Source organism: Hippopotamus amphibius, chromosome 13 (assembly GCF_030028045.1).
Source record: "Hippopotamus amphibius kiboko isolate mHipAmp2 chromosome 13, mHipAmp2.hap2, whole genome shotgun sequence".
In the NCBI taxonomy this organism is placed as follows: domain Eukaryota; kingdom Metazoa; phylum Chordata; class Mammalia; order Artiodactyla; family Hippopotamidae; genus Hippopotamus; species Hippopotamus amphibius.
Window position 1 is genome coordinate 84,998,489 of NC_080198.1, and position 14,968 is coordinate 85,013,456.

At 43.1% G+C, this 14,968-nt stretch overlaps 1 protein-coding gene across 3 annotated transcripts in view; it reads right to left on the reverse strand.

Moving 5' to 3' along the window:
• The window catches only part of MCUB (mitochondrial calcium uniporter dominant negative subunit beta), a 97,083-nt gene extending 83,186 nt beyond the window's left edge, over positions 1-13,897 (reverse strand). The window contains exon 1 of one of the 3 annotated variants that reach the window (XM_057706247.1): positions 13,690-13,871. In XM_057706247.1, coding sequence (XP_057562230.1) covers positions 13,690-13,785 — 96 coding nt within the window. In that variant the 5' untranslated portion in view covers positions 13,786-13,871. Of the gene's footprint in view, positions 1-13,689 lie in introns of all 3 variants that reach the window. The other 2 variants (XM_057706246.1, XM_057706248.1) reach the window with 2 other exon arrangements.
• Positions 13,898-14,968: the final 1,071 nt, after the last annotated feature.

Sequence of the window (14,968 nt, forward strand, 5' to 3'; positions counted from 1 at the left end):
GATGTTTGAAAACAGATTTTGCTTCTTCTCTGCCTTCTTTTCACCAGATTAAAAACATCCAGTCCCTTTAATCACCTCCGATACAAATCCTTAACATCTTACCTGCCTTCTGGATGCACCTCCCTCCCACCAGCTTGTCAGCGTCCCTTCTAAAGCACTGCCCAGAAAGCGCTGGGCAAAATAAAAAGCCCCGATGCAGTCTGACAAGCCTGGTCCCCTAAGGCTTGTGGCGATTAAGACTCTGTACCTCCTTCAATCAGTTAGGAGCCATACTAGCATTCTGGAAATTCAACGTTCAGAGGTGGCTTGTGGGTTAACTGAAACTCTCAGATCCTCTGCACACAACTAACTACCAAGCAGGATTTACTTTTCCTATACTTTTTTCCTCCATCAAGAGACTCTGCCTTCTTCTAGCACTACTAAATTGGTTTTTTTCCCTATTGTTCTTAAAGCAATATGCAGATTAATCTGCCACAGTATGGAATGAGAATAAGAAGCCTCCAATAAAAGACAATTCCACATAACCTAGGATAATCTTTTACGTTCGGGTATTGCCAGGTCAGGCCCAGGCACAGTTCAAAATACTGTAATGTGTTCATTTTGGTGATAACATTTCCAATTATATATATTTTATGTTATATATATTACATAACATCATATATGCATACATGTACATATATACACACACATAGCTCTTTGGACAACTCTTTCATTGAAGCCTAATTTAATGTTTCACAGACAATACAGTGTCCAAGTTCAAGGAATGTATAGGAATCTATGACAATCTAGCCATTTCATGATATAAAACAACTATGTTGAAGTGTATGAAAAGCAATGAGAGAGGAAAACATTTCTAATATTCCAAAGTCAACATTACACATTTAAGACTGATCAACAGTGATATCCAAGCCTGACAAATTAAAATTAAAAAGCCTCTGATTAAAAAGAAGTGATTAAGTAAATAATATGTTGAGGAGACATTATACAAGGTCCTATTAATAAATCTCTTTCTGAATATTCCCTGAACTATAGTAGATTAGTCTCAGTATTATGTTATATACTAAGATACATTTTATTATAAGATTCAGCATCCTAAGCATCTACTTAAGATTTCCCTTTTTTTTTTTTAGGCCACATTTATAACAGGCTAGCCTACAAAATGCCATTAAATTCATATACTAGATATGCATGTTACTTCTATAACTTTCACTCTTGCTCCTTTATCTATTAATCACCACAATTCCTCTAAAGGAAGTCCTTCCCTAACACTATATTGTCAGCATCTTCTCTCAACTATACTGCTTTTCCTCCTTATCAGGTGTCATTGCACAAACCTGAATTCTGGCTTCAAATCCTAACTGAACCATTAGAAGTTACTTCTCTCTCTTCCTCAGCTTAGAGTGTACAAGCGAGACTCCACCTTTTCCTATTAAGTTACAGCCCCGAGGGCAGCTTATAATGAAGCCAACGAAGTGTCAAATGTCCCTGTTCCAGCCTAAATTAAAAATGCTGAACTTCCACCACTTCCTTTTTAAGTTTTCCAGGGAAATATAAAGTTTCCCTATAAATATCCACTGCTGAGGAACACAGACAAACGAAGCACAATAGAGCCTTGAAAATTCAGTGCCCACAAAAAGCAAACCTGTCCTGTTTCTGGCCAAGGGGACTGCAGCAGAATAGCTAAATGTCTACTAAAATCCGATCTGCCTTCTTCCACGGTTATCAAGTGTTCACTGGAACGTGGCTCCCAGCCAGCACTACACCTCTCAGGCCCCTTGCAGCTCAGCGTGGCCATCTGACCCATGCAATGAAATATTCAATGGAACACGAGCATAAGCCTTATGTGACTCTCCAGGCCTAGCCCGAAACACCTCGCAAGCCTGAAAAACCCTTCCATGCTCTTTTGAGTTTGGAAGCCACGTGTTGAAGATGGGTCAGCTTAGGGTCCCTGAATGGCTGTGTGGAGCGTATCTCAGAACCATGTCCTGAGAGAGAGAAAACTGACTTAAAAGAATACAGAAGTTCAAGTATTGTTGAGCCTTTTGTTTCAGCACCACAGCTGATGCTCATCAACAGAGATAACAGAAAATTCATTTTTAAAACAAGGTTTGGAGAAAGAGAATGGAGGAAAAACATACATGATGACTGTAAGCTCTAACACTGGGTTCAGGTGAAAGACAAATGGCGCCCACGGTTTAATAATTCCAAAGAGAAGTAACCTACTGGAATCAACGCCTGGGCCAATGCACCGCCTCTTGAGCATTACTCAGCCAGGTCTTCACCTCCACACCTATCACGTCACCTCCCCCACAGACATGCACACTCACCACAGGACTCTGACTCATCCCCTGACTTCAGACAGCAATTCATTATCTCAGTCCCAACCATCCATTCTCTTCCTTCTCTCACGCGCCAGGCACTGTGGCCTCACGGTTAGGCATAATCGTGGAAAACCACTGGAATTCCTACACATCTTCATATCCTTCCTCTTGTTTGTCCAGTGTACCAGTTCCTGTTATTTCAGCTCCAAGTACAGTGACCATGACTTCATGACTGGTCCTAATGTACTCACTCATCTCATCCCACTGTACATACACTGAACTTCTAAATCCAGATTCATCTTCTAGAATAGCATCTCTATTATTACTGCCAAAATCCTGGTATAGAGTCCACAGATCAGGGGCTGACAAACTATGGCCTATGGGCCAAACCTGGCCTATTGCCATTTTTGTAAATAAAATTCACTAGAAAACAGCCATGGCCTGCATGGCAGCTTTTGCACTGCAATGGCAACACTGAGGATCTGTGACAGACCGTAGGCTGCAAAGCCTAAAATGTTTACCATCTGGATCATTACAGGAAAAGTTTACCAACACCTGGTACAGACCAACATCATTTCTCATAAAATCAATGGCAGCTATCTTCTTATACCTCATTTGTTTAGCACCACTACAAGCACCTGTCCTAGCAGAATAAGAAAAACAAAGATACATAAACGTGTGTGTGTGTGTGTGTGTATGACACCCAAGGTATAAAAGATATGGTACTTATTACTCTTCAGGATTTACCCGTGTACAGAGAAAAGGAATATCCATGGGTGGAGGCAGGCATGTTGGTAAAGCTACATACACAAAAAGCCCTAATACAAGGGAGTATACAAGTACCAAATGAGTAGTAAAATGAGTGAACTACAGGCAGGCACAGGAAGGAAAGATGAGGGAAAATATGAGCAGAGGATCTGAATACACATTTTTCCAAAGACGATATACAGATGGCCAATAGGTACACAAAAAGATGCTCAATATTATTAATCATCAGACAAATGAAAATCAAAACCACAATGAGCTATCATCTCATGGATGATGAGTCTGTTAGAATGGCTCCACTCAAAAAGACAAGACGGACTTGAGGACACGGGGTGGAGGGTGAAGGGGAAGCTGGGATGAAGTGAGAGAGTAACACTGACATATATACACTACCAAATGTAAAACAGATAGCTAGTGGGAAGCTGCTGCCTAACACAGGGAGATCAACTCCTATGACGGGTGATGACTTAAAGGATTGGGATAGGGAGGGTGGAAAGGATTCGCGAGAGGGAGGGGATATGGGGATATATGTATAAATACAGCTGATTCACTCTGTTATAGCAAAAACTGGCACAACAGTGTAAAGCAACTGAATTCCGATAAAGGGCTTAAACAAAAAAAAAAGACAAGAAATAACAAGTGTTGGTGAGGATGTAGGGAAAAGGAGCCCTTGCGCACTGTTGGTAGGAATATAAATTGGTGCAGCCACTATGGATGACAGCATGGAGGTACCTCAAAAAATTAAAAACAGAACGACCATATGATCCAGCAATTCCACTCCTGGAAAGTGGAAATGAAAACACTAACTAGAAAAGGTAGCTGTACCCCCATGTTCACTGCAGCATTACTTACAATAGCCAAGACATGAAAATAACCTTAGTGTCCAACAATGGATGAATGGATAAAGACAACGTGGTGCATATATACACAATGGAATGTGATTTGGCCATAAAAAAAGAAAGAAATCCTGCCATTTGAGGGGTGGGTGAAATGGGTGAAGGAGGTCTAAAGGTACAAACTTCTGGTTATAAAATAAATAAGTCCTGGGCATGTAATGTACAGCATGGTGACTACAGTTAATAATACTGCATTATATATTTGAAAGTTACTAAGAGTAAATCCTAAAAATTCTCATCACATGAAAAAAAACTTGTAACTATGCGTGGTGATAGATGTTAACTGGACTTGCTGTGATCTTTTCATCAAATATACAAATATCAAATTCCATTGTACACTTTAATGTAATATTACATGTCAACTATATCTCAATTCCAAAAAAAGAAAGAAAGATGATTTCCATCTCTGGTAATCAAGACAGCTTTTATTTATGGATATGGTGAAGTCGAAGCTGGACTTTTAACTGGGAACAGAACATGTGCATGGCGGGTGGAGATAGCACAAGGTAGACTGCTATGCTTTACAAAACACATTCCATCCATGTATTGGTTGTTTTTCAATTTCAGGTTTCAACCGTGGGTAGTAACCATGCTTTGGGCTTTTGTAGTATTGCTTTCTGAGAGCCGCCAATAGCATTGGTCTCCTCATGTCTCTGGCTCTTCTACTTTTTTCTTTTTCCACTCTTCTGCTTTTATCTCTCCATTCAGAGACTTCTAGTTGGGCTGCTCCTCCACTGGACAAGATAAGGCACAAACTAAGCTGCTGTAACAAAGAGACCTAAAAGCACAATGGACTCAAGTGAGATGTTTGCTTTTCTGGCAGGTAGGCAGTTGGAGGCAAGTAAGAGGACATTAATGCCATCCAGGAATCCAGGTCCCTTCTACCTAGTTATTCCACCACCATCTAGAAGGCTATATGCCTGCACAGGGTCCAGGCTGGCTCACCCCTTCCACATCTACATTCCAGCCCATGGGAGGGAGAAAAAGGTAGAAGAGAGAAATCAGTTTCCTAATTGCAGATGTGAATCAGAAATCACACTTCTTTGCCATGTGGGCTATCTAGAACTTGGTCACATGCTAGCTGCGAAGAAGGCTGAAGAATGTAGCATCCAGGAATGGCCCAGTACACTAGAGCTAGAGTGGCAAGATTAGTTATGCCTGAGGAAATAGGCTAGGAAGTAAGAGGACTTCATGTGTTTTTCAACATAATCCATCCCCAATCTAATTTCTGTAATGCAGCGTTCCCCAAATTGTATCCTGTAGACCACTCTCCTGGGAGAAGTTGTTAGGAATGCTGCGGAGTAACAGAGGTCTGTGATCAACCTCCTTCCTGCTCTCATATGTTCCCAATGCCTATTAGCAAAGGTATGCAGTGAAGGAACACATCTAACTTGGTTTGGCTTAGCCCAGAATTCTTCAAAATTATAAGAACAGGGAATTTGTTCTTCTGCAACATCTATTAACATCTTAGGAATCAATGTCCTACAGGATATCAGTTTGTGACACAGAGTTTAATTTAATAAACATAATTCCTATAAGATTTTCATATGGTGTCTAAAACTCTGAAACAAGTCAAATGAAGGACCACACTTTCCAGAGAATACTTCCTGCAGCCTGATCAGAGTGCTTATCAGACGCCCAGCTCCTCTCAGATTCCATTCCCTGTGCTTGTGCCCTTTCTTCCTACTCCAAATAGGTCTGCGAAACCCTTTTCCTTACCCTGCTCTTAGAGCTTAGTTGAAATCTCACCTCTTTTCAGCTCTTTAATTTCTAATGACGTTTCTTCTCTGAAATCTCTATTTATTGTCTCCGATATTTGACTCTCATGAGCTAACTGGTGAAAGAACACGTATCTCTTTTATGTGTGTATGTGTTGGTACCTTGTCTTCCATGTAACTTTTAAGGATCTTCTCTGCAAGCTTTCAGCGCTAGCATGAAGCACCACAACTCTTCACTGAGATCTCAGGGCTTAGATAAGAGTCAAAACCCACTTTAGAGACAAGGGAAATATGGGCAATTAAAATGCGACAGACCAGGGCTTGGCTCTGAAAGACCGAAAGCCAGAGAAGTGGCACCTACATCTCAGAGCAGACAAAGCTAACACCAGGATGGCGGAAACAGAAGCCAAACCTTCAGCTAAAACACTGTGAGGAATCAAGCCAGAAGCAGCTCTTGGAGCCGGTGAGGGCGCTGGCACAAGCTCAGGTAGCAGCTGGAATCCCCACTGCTATCCTGCTTTCCCACTCTGTCCCAAAAGTCCAGAAATATTGGGACAATGGCATGTATCTTCTAGATTTATCAAAAGTCCCTATTCAAAGGCCTCAGTTTCTAGGCTGTACAAGTAAAAGAGATGAATGACAACCACTACACAGGTTTACCGATCCAGTATTTGAACATTCAACAGTATTCAACACATTTTGCTATGTACCTTGGAGGGACTCCCGTAACCAGCCCCCAAGCACTGGAAGATGAATGTATGATAATCTTACGCTTGGCAATTACATGCTCTAAAGGAGTATGTCCCACTTCCGGAGTGGTAATGGGGGCCTTGTAATAGGGAAGGGTCTGCACGTTTCTTAATACCAAAAATTATATTCCTTTTTGGGGGGGCCATTCCCAAAAGGTTAATTTTATATTTTGCCCAGGAAAATATAAAATTGTATCTTATAAACATTTTTATAATTGATTTTAAAATGACCATTCTAAACTACGTAGGTTTTAGTGATTGAGCTTTTAGTACCAACACTAATAACTTTTGGCAATCACAAAAACAGCACGTCACAAAACAAAAACCACTATGATCTAATACTCTGAGAATCCCAATTAGGAAAGTCCGCGTCCGTAGAGAACAGCGCCACCTTCCCCACATGCAAACATTCATCCTAAATCACCACCGCACTTTCAGAACCAAGAAAACACTTATACACCAGGCTGTCCTTACAGAATTTATGTTTCACTAAATTATATTGATTATGTCCTTTAAAAATCCTGATGCAAAAGCATTATCTGTGACTCCACGGGGAACTCTCAATTATTTTGTTGTAGTAGGGGAAGAGGAAACTGAGACGGTCAGACGTGAAGAGAATATACCATTAAGGAAGTCTATATGATACATAGTTCTTTATCATTCATCCCTTCATTCCTCTACCCAGTAGCATTTATTATGCACCTACTGTGACAGGGCAGAAGCCATCAGCGATCAGGAGAAGTTTGGGATTGACAATGTACGCACTGCTATATTTAAAACAGATCACCAACAAGGACCTACTGTATAGCACAGGGGCTCTGCTCAATATTCTGTAATAACCTAAATGGGAAAAGAATTAGAAAAAGAATAGATCCATGTACATGTAAAACTGAATCACTTTGCTGTATACCTGAAACTAACAACACTGTTAATCAACTATATGCCAATATAAAATAAAAATTAAAAAGCAAACAAAAAGCCAAACGGCTGAGAGAATCCAGGTGGGAAAACTACATGAACCCAAGTAACTATAGTGCAGGGTAGAATGACATACTGCAGGTCCCGTGGGAGTGAAAAGGAAAGTGTAATTAAATCTGCTGGCAGAGACTTGCAGAGACCACATAAAAACTGGGGTGAGGCAGGGTGGGTGGGTACTGGAACTCAGCCTTGGAGGATGAGAATTCAGGAAGGTGAAGGAAGGAGGGTGATGGGGCAGGGGCGCACTGCCCGCGGAACATCATAACCACCACCAGGGACAAGCCACAAGGAGAGGTATTAAGTGCGTTGTGGCTGGATGTGGGCCTCGTCGGGCATGCAGTAGGAGGTGGGACTGGAGGGATGAAGGCACACGATTTCGGGATCAACTGTAGCTTATGCTTTAAAGCTTGCTTACCTTGGTTTCACTAATAACAAACCCACAATAGCATATTTTCAAGGTCAAAAGAAACCATACTTTCTCCAGAAAAGCAGAAATTGCTTCATGATAAATTATCTGAAACATTCCCAAAGCAGAGTTGCAGAAATGAGTTATCAGACTATAAAACGTCACAACAAATATCCTCTAGCAAGGGCTTAGAGAGCCAATGCTATGCCAATCTGTTTGCACATATTTTCTAAAACAAATTTTTCTTCAGGTTTATGGTCACATTACTGTCACTCTAATAAAAATGTGCGCTTGTATTCCAGCTGCATTACTGGCAGAAAAAAAACCAGTTATTCATCAACAGCTTTTAAAATCCTCTCTTCAAATATCCCACTCATCTACGAGGGAAACATATACCAAAACAAACAAAACATTTGACAAAAGAGACAGCCACACATGAACACAACACACACACCACACACAGTCAGAAAAGCTACAAGGATTCGTCAAGAAGAACAACTACTTCTTTCCTCCAAACAGGTTCAGGGCATTTATTTTTACTGTTATGTCTAAGAGGTTTAAAATAAGTGAATTCATCCTCCAGTCCCAGAAATGTGATTTGAGCCATGCATTCATTATAAAAACACTCCTACTACAACAGAATAATTGAGAGTTCCCAGCGGAGTTAAATACATTAGGATTACCACCTGTGTCCACAGCAGTTTTATAAACCAAACCATCCATTCGATCAGGCAAATATCAGAAGAACCTCAGGTAGAAACCAGACTCATGGTGTGACCCTTGCCAATCATGAACACTTTTCCCTCCCTTAAGTTTGCCACAATAAAACTTTGCACACCTGTCAGTTTCTTGATAAGAGGTTCAATGTTTTATGTCACTCCTTGTTTCTGCTCACAGGCCACAGCAATTTCAACTCTCGCTCCATCTCTCACATCTCTTTTCACTGCTCCTGATTTCTTGCCCTCAAATCTATTCACAGAAGTTATCTTCAATGGACTTTGTTGATGGTGCAGATTTCACACATCATTTCTCATCAGTATGGTGAATCCTAGATAGAGCTCTAATTGTTCACAAAAGAGCTGCCAAACAAAAGCCGGGACTGCGTGCTTTTTATTCCCATAAAGTAAGGTAAAAAACGATGTAAAATCAAATAACATCATGTGTGAGTTAAATAGGAAACTCCAAATAAACTCAGAAGAGTTGACCCAAACTCTATTTTTCCCCAGGTGAGGCTAGTGGAGGTAGCAAGGAACTAGGAATATTTGGGACAGGTGAGGGTGGTAAGAAGCAAAAAGGTGAGAGGAAACAACCTCCGCACCACCACCTCTCTTTAGGAGACAACCATATTTGTCAATTATATTGCAATTAAAACAAAAAGAGAGCCACAGCATCAAAAGTAGATCCTTATGGCCACTCAGTACAATGCAATCAATATGTGTGCTGCACCTTCTATGGGCGAAGCACCGAGGCGACTGTGAACAAGGAGGAGACTGGTTTGCCATGCTTCCGCCATTAACTACTTAGAACATGCTTGTTCAAACACCAAAGAGCTGATTTTTGAAATTTAAGAAAACCTTTTCTATACACCACTCTTCCCCATTAAACGATGATTACAGAAAAATGGGTGAGGATATGAATGGAGCGAAAAATGAAGGCGAAGAGGATGAAACTATGAGTATGGTAAATACGTAAAAGGCTTGTCACAAGGTCTTTCACATTTGTTAGAAGGTGGGTTGAAAATCCGACCCTACGTTTTCTGGCAGCCAATGCACAGAGAGAACACTCCTGGCTATACACTTCACTGTCTGCATAATAAACCCCAAACTGGCTCAGGAGAAACCCAGTTCTAAGACTAGACAGCAGTTTCTGCCGTGGGTCCTTGTAAAGAGCACCTCTTAACTGACTACCAAGTTTCATACAGGCCTGTTTCTGAAAAGGTCTGCCAATGAGCAAAGTTCAGTAAAACATTTGGGTGGGGCATCCCATACCACGCAGTCTAAATACCTAACTCAGAGAACAGAGCTAGTATTTGTTTTAAAACCCAGGCAAATTAATACTGTGGTAAGTTAAATGGAATCAAAAATTACATACTTCTAGAATATAGCTAAGATAAGGCTATTTTATTATCTTTTGGTTTACAGCCTGTAGGGTAGGCCAAGATATCTGTTATATAATATAATGGTTTTAGGATTCTAATGCTAGATTCTCTTGAATAAGCAACAATTCACAGTTGAAATCGCTGGCAATGACAGAATTACATATTAGAGCAAGACAATTCATAATTCCTAAGAGAATACTATCATGCCATCCTCACCACATGTCAAATAAATTCCAATTTCTTTTCAAAGGGGAAAATAGTTATTACAATCATTAGTTAAAACTGCCACTTTACTGTCTGCCTAAGATATAGAGGATTTCCAATAACACAAACATTCTGACACTGACAATATTTTATTCAACAGTACATTTACAACCCGCAGTAAAATAACAAAATGGCAATTCTAGAGATGAAAAGGGCTTTTGAGACCACTTACACAAATCTTGCTTTGAAAAAGGAGTCAACAGGCTCAAAGTAGACTGAATGACTTGGCTAAGTTCAGGAGCTAACTGGTGGCAAGGCCGGGTTGGCCCTCAGATGTCCCAATGGCCTAATGCCAACTAATTAGCTGCTCATTTCTAGTCTATGAAGTAAACATGTTTGGTTTACACAGCTAGTAGATTCAGCCTCCGGTTTTCTACTGTAGTTGCACAGGAACTTCATTCAACAAATATCTATCTGCCAAGCTACAAAATGATTTCCCAGCTTACAGCTTGCTGTAAAACAGAATACTGTTAAATTGCAGTAAACAGTAAAATAAAACAAAAAACCAAAAACCCCAGCACTAATACCTAAGTGCTGGGAAGTAGTAATGTTTAACATTTAATAGAAAAACTGGCCTAGAACTACTCTGAGACCAAAGCATCCATGTCTTTTCTGCAGTGTAAGTACAATCACCAACACACAAATCAACCACTGTCCTCAGGAGACAGCTCTGAAACCAGGATTATAGAATACAACACGCCAATTACAAACACACAAGGTAGAATCATAGGAAAGTGTCAAACAAGAATGACATGTTTATTAAATTCAAAAGATGAAAACAACAGCTAAATTAACATTTAGTGGTGGCATTAGAACATGTATATGCTTTGTTTCTAGGAGTTAAAAAACAAAGCACACTCAATACTTAAACTTTTCTGTAAAGTACACCTGATTTTTTAAAAAATTTTAAACATAGCTAATGTAGGGACCCAACTACCGTACTGGCGGCTTGAAATCATATCAGGGAATCTCTCCAATTAAGTAGCAGAAGAACCAAGTTAAGACAGGCACAATTAGGCAAGAGCTTTCTGTTTAGTGATAATTTACCAGGCACCATGATGACTCAAAGCTGCATCCTGGAGAAGAGAAAGGCCAGCAGGAGCCGTGGATTGCCGTGACAACCAGTCAGCCAGAGTGCTGCAGACAAGCAGAGATGCTGCCACTGGAACGTGACCACGGACACCAGGCCATGCCTTGGCCAAAGGTAATACGGCGTGCTCTGTCTCTCTTATGCTTCAGACTAAATGTGTCCTTTAAAAAGTAATTCTGCTATACTAAACATACCCACGTTGACAAACTTTTTTTCTACCAAAAACACTGGCAGTTACCGACCATGTGAAACAAAAATTGTCTATTTTTCAAAATCATTAAATGCTGCTGTATGGTACACTCATACTTTCAGAAAAGGCCAAATATAATTGAGAATGCTTACTTGAGATACTATTAATGACAAGTCCTTTCAAGCTAGGATTTTATGAGCTGTCAGGTCACATATATCACTTCTTTTTTTTCCTGCTGCTTTCAGAGGCTCTAGGGATCTGAATGCATATAGCAAAAATATATAGAAATCATACTTGCCTTCAGCCACAGGACTTTTCATATCAAATAGGGCAATCACAAAACACTGAAACCTTAGAATGAAAGATGTCCCTACAAATGGTTACTACGATTTGCAGAAAACGGTTTAGTAGCCCTAGCTAAAACTCCTAGGTAGCCAGGATATTTGTCAGTTTCTTTATGGTACAGTTTCAAAGAGCATATAGAGAAGCCACACTCAAAGCTTCTCTTTATTCCTTGGGGGTCTTCAATCAGACAAGTAAAATGATGGAAGCATTTCCATTTCTAAAGTTCAGCAAATTGACTTAATAGCATGGATAGTGAAGACTTAAAACAAAAATCTGCAAATTAGGAACAAACACAAGGCTTCTTAAGATGATTACCTGGAGGCAAAGTATTGTCCTAACCACCGCTGCCCTATGATTAAGCCTAATAAGCCCCACTCTATCATTTTTGACCTCTTTTTAAAAGAGCATCCAATTCCTGCAGGGGCATGCAATAGCACTACCCTGGATAGCTTCAGGTGGGAAATATGAAGAAAAGAGCTTAGAGTTGATAATTTGAGAAAGAGCAGCCAGTCTTTGGATCCATAAACATTCTACTTAAAATGTTAAATAGATTTAACAGAAAACTGAATCAAGCACTTAAGTGTAAGTGGTGTATAGCGTGAAGGGTGTTCCTTGTACTGGGTTGTCTTACTGTTTGGTATATCTTTGGCTATAAAGTGCAACATTTATAATAAAAACACAAATTTCACAAAATGAAAAAGAGCCTCTCTCTCCAATTACTCTATTAAGTCTACCCTTTTACATGTTAAGAAGTTTGTCCCTCTCCTAGTTATAAGGAACAAAATGCCCGTCCTCATTCCCTTTCAAACATTCAGTGAAGGAATTTTTAAAATGCATTTAAACATTTCTTTCACCATTCCAAACGTTGAAGCCCTGAGAGCGCTGGAGGAGAAAATAAGAGAAAAAAATGAACAGGAAGTGAAAGTGACAAGATGATGGTAACCACATCGCTTCCTTTCTGCTCTTCTTTCTAAGCGCACAACGGAAAGAAAAAAATAAATCTTTTTCTCGTTAACAATCTGAAACTAATTTATGAGGGTGTGGAGGCGGCGCTGGGAACTAACACTCAAACAACGCCCTCCCCCACCGCACACACCTGGTACCTTAAAGGCTGTCCTTCCTCATCAGGCTCAGAGTCAGGGCTCCTGGGCTCCTGTCAGGCTCCATCACAATCCCAGTTACAATCAGTACTTCCCCCTCCCCATCTTCCTGTGTCTTTTTTAGTGCACATCCTCCCTCCTCCTCCAAGCGACAGCGCCTCGCCGACCACAATACAACTGTGTCAGGCCAGCTGTTACTCACCAGCACACACTCATGATTCACCCGTCTCTCGGGTCTCGGAACAAAACGCGAGTTTTTCTTGCCTCCTTGGAAGGGAGGTGCTCGCGGTTTTCAGGATAGAAATCCCGCTCTCCTACGACCGCGCGCGCTCGGGCCAGTCACTCTGCTCCCGCTCCCGTTCTCTCAGCCCCCTTCGGCCACGCTGGCACCGACGACCGAGCCGACAGCGAAACGGCTCTGAAAACTTCTTCTAGAGCGTGGTCTGGACGCGGGGAAGCCGCCTCCCGGGGTAAGGGTGTTCCCCCCCAGCCCCGGGCCGCGCGGCCCCACGGGCCCCGCCCCGCACCTTACCCGAGGGGACGCGCCGCCGCACGTCCCCGCAGCCCCCGGGGGTGACCCCGGCTCTGGACCCCGGGGCTCCCTTCCGCGGCCCCGGCGCCTCCCTTGGCGGGGCCCTCCCCCGCGCGGAGCCGGGGAGCCACGGCGAAACGCGGAGGGGACGTCGCGGCCGCCGGGCTTCCGCGCCCGCCGAAGTTGCCCCACGCAAAGTTTTCCAGCCGCCTCCCCCGGCGCCGGGCTCGGGCTTACCCGGGGCATCGGCGGCCGCGGAGGCGTCCGGCCACGGGCTCCGGGGGTCGGCGGCAGCCGCGCGCGCCAGGGCCAGGGGCCCCTCCGGAGCAGCATCGCGCCCCACTCAGCGGGCCACCCTGCGGGCCGGGCGCCTGGCAGCCGGCGTTCTCCGTGGGCGCAGCCTCGCCGGGCCCCCGCCTCCCGGCGCAGCGCGGCGCGGGGCGGGCTCAAGGGAGGGTGTGTCCCTCTCCCCTCTTCTCGGCCTCGCGCGCACCCGGGCGCGAGGCTGTTTTCTTTCCGCCGACCAAAATTTCAGAAGGGAGGGGGGAGAGAAAGAGAGCGGCGTCGGGGGAGAACCGCCCCCCGCATCTCGGGTTTCGGGGGGCAGCACGGACGCCAGGCCGGCCTCTCGTCTTCCCGCTGCTGGAGGGAGCGGGAGCGGGCCGCTCGCACCTTGCGGGCTGCTGCTTTCAAAACTGGCGAGTGATTCTGGGTGCTCAGAATCACTGGGGGCCGCGTGCCCCATTCCACCCCTCCGGGCAGGGAGGTAGCGTGGGGTTGGGCGGCGATCTGCAGAGAGGCAGGGCGTCTCTCGGGAAGTTTCCCTCCTGGACTGAGACGAAAGGAGGGAGACAAGCAGGTCCACCAAGGCTCCACCTCTCCGTGGGCTCCGGGCTCGGGCTGCGCGCGGGGCCGGGGGCCCTCTGCTCACTGGTGAGCGCGGTTTCGCTCGCCCCAGGCCTACCTCTGCCGGACGTTTGCGATTCACTAGATGGTGACCCACCCAGAGCTCTTTGGGACGATCCGTCCCACAGCCGAACTGGCTTCTCCTTTGAAGCACGTTTTTAACTGAAGGAACTAAGGAACTGGAACTTCGTCTTCCCACAAGTGGGAAATCGAATGCTTTGTCTTGGAGGCTATTTGTTTGTAAAAACAGACACAAACCACTTAAGAGCAACGTAGTTCAACTTTCACATAGCTTACTTACAACAGAGTTGCTAGATAAAATATAGGATGCCCAGTTAAATTTGATTTTCAGATAAATAACAAATAATTTGTTTTAAGTGTATGTATGTCCCAAATATCGCATGGGTCACACTTATTCTTTCTTTATGAAATATTTGGGACATACTATATTATTTATTATTTATCTGTAATTTAAATTTAACTAGGCATCCTGTATTTTTATTTGCTAAATCTGCAAGAGGCTTGAGTTAATGAATCAAAGCTGGCAAACAACGCAGCAAGTGGCAAGTCTTACCTGATGACCATCTCCTTTCTTTATTGAAAAAAGATG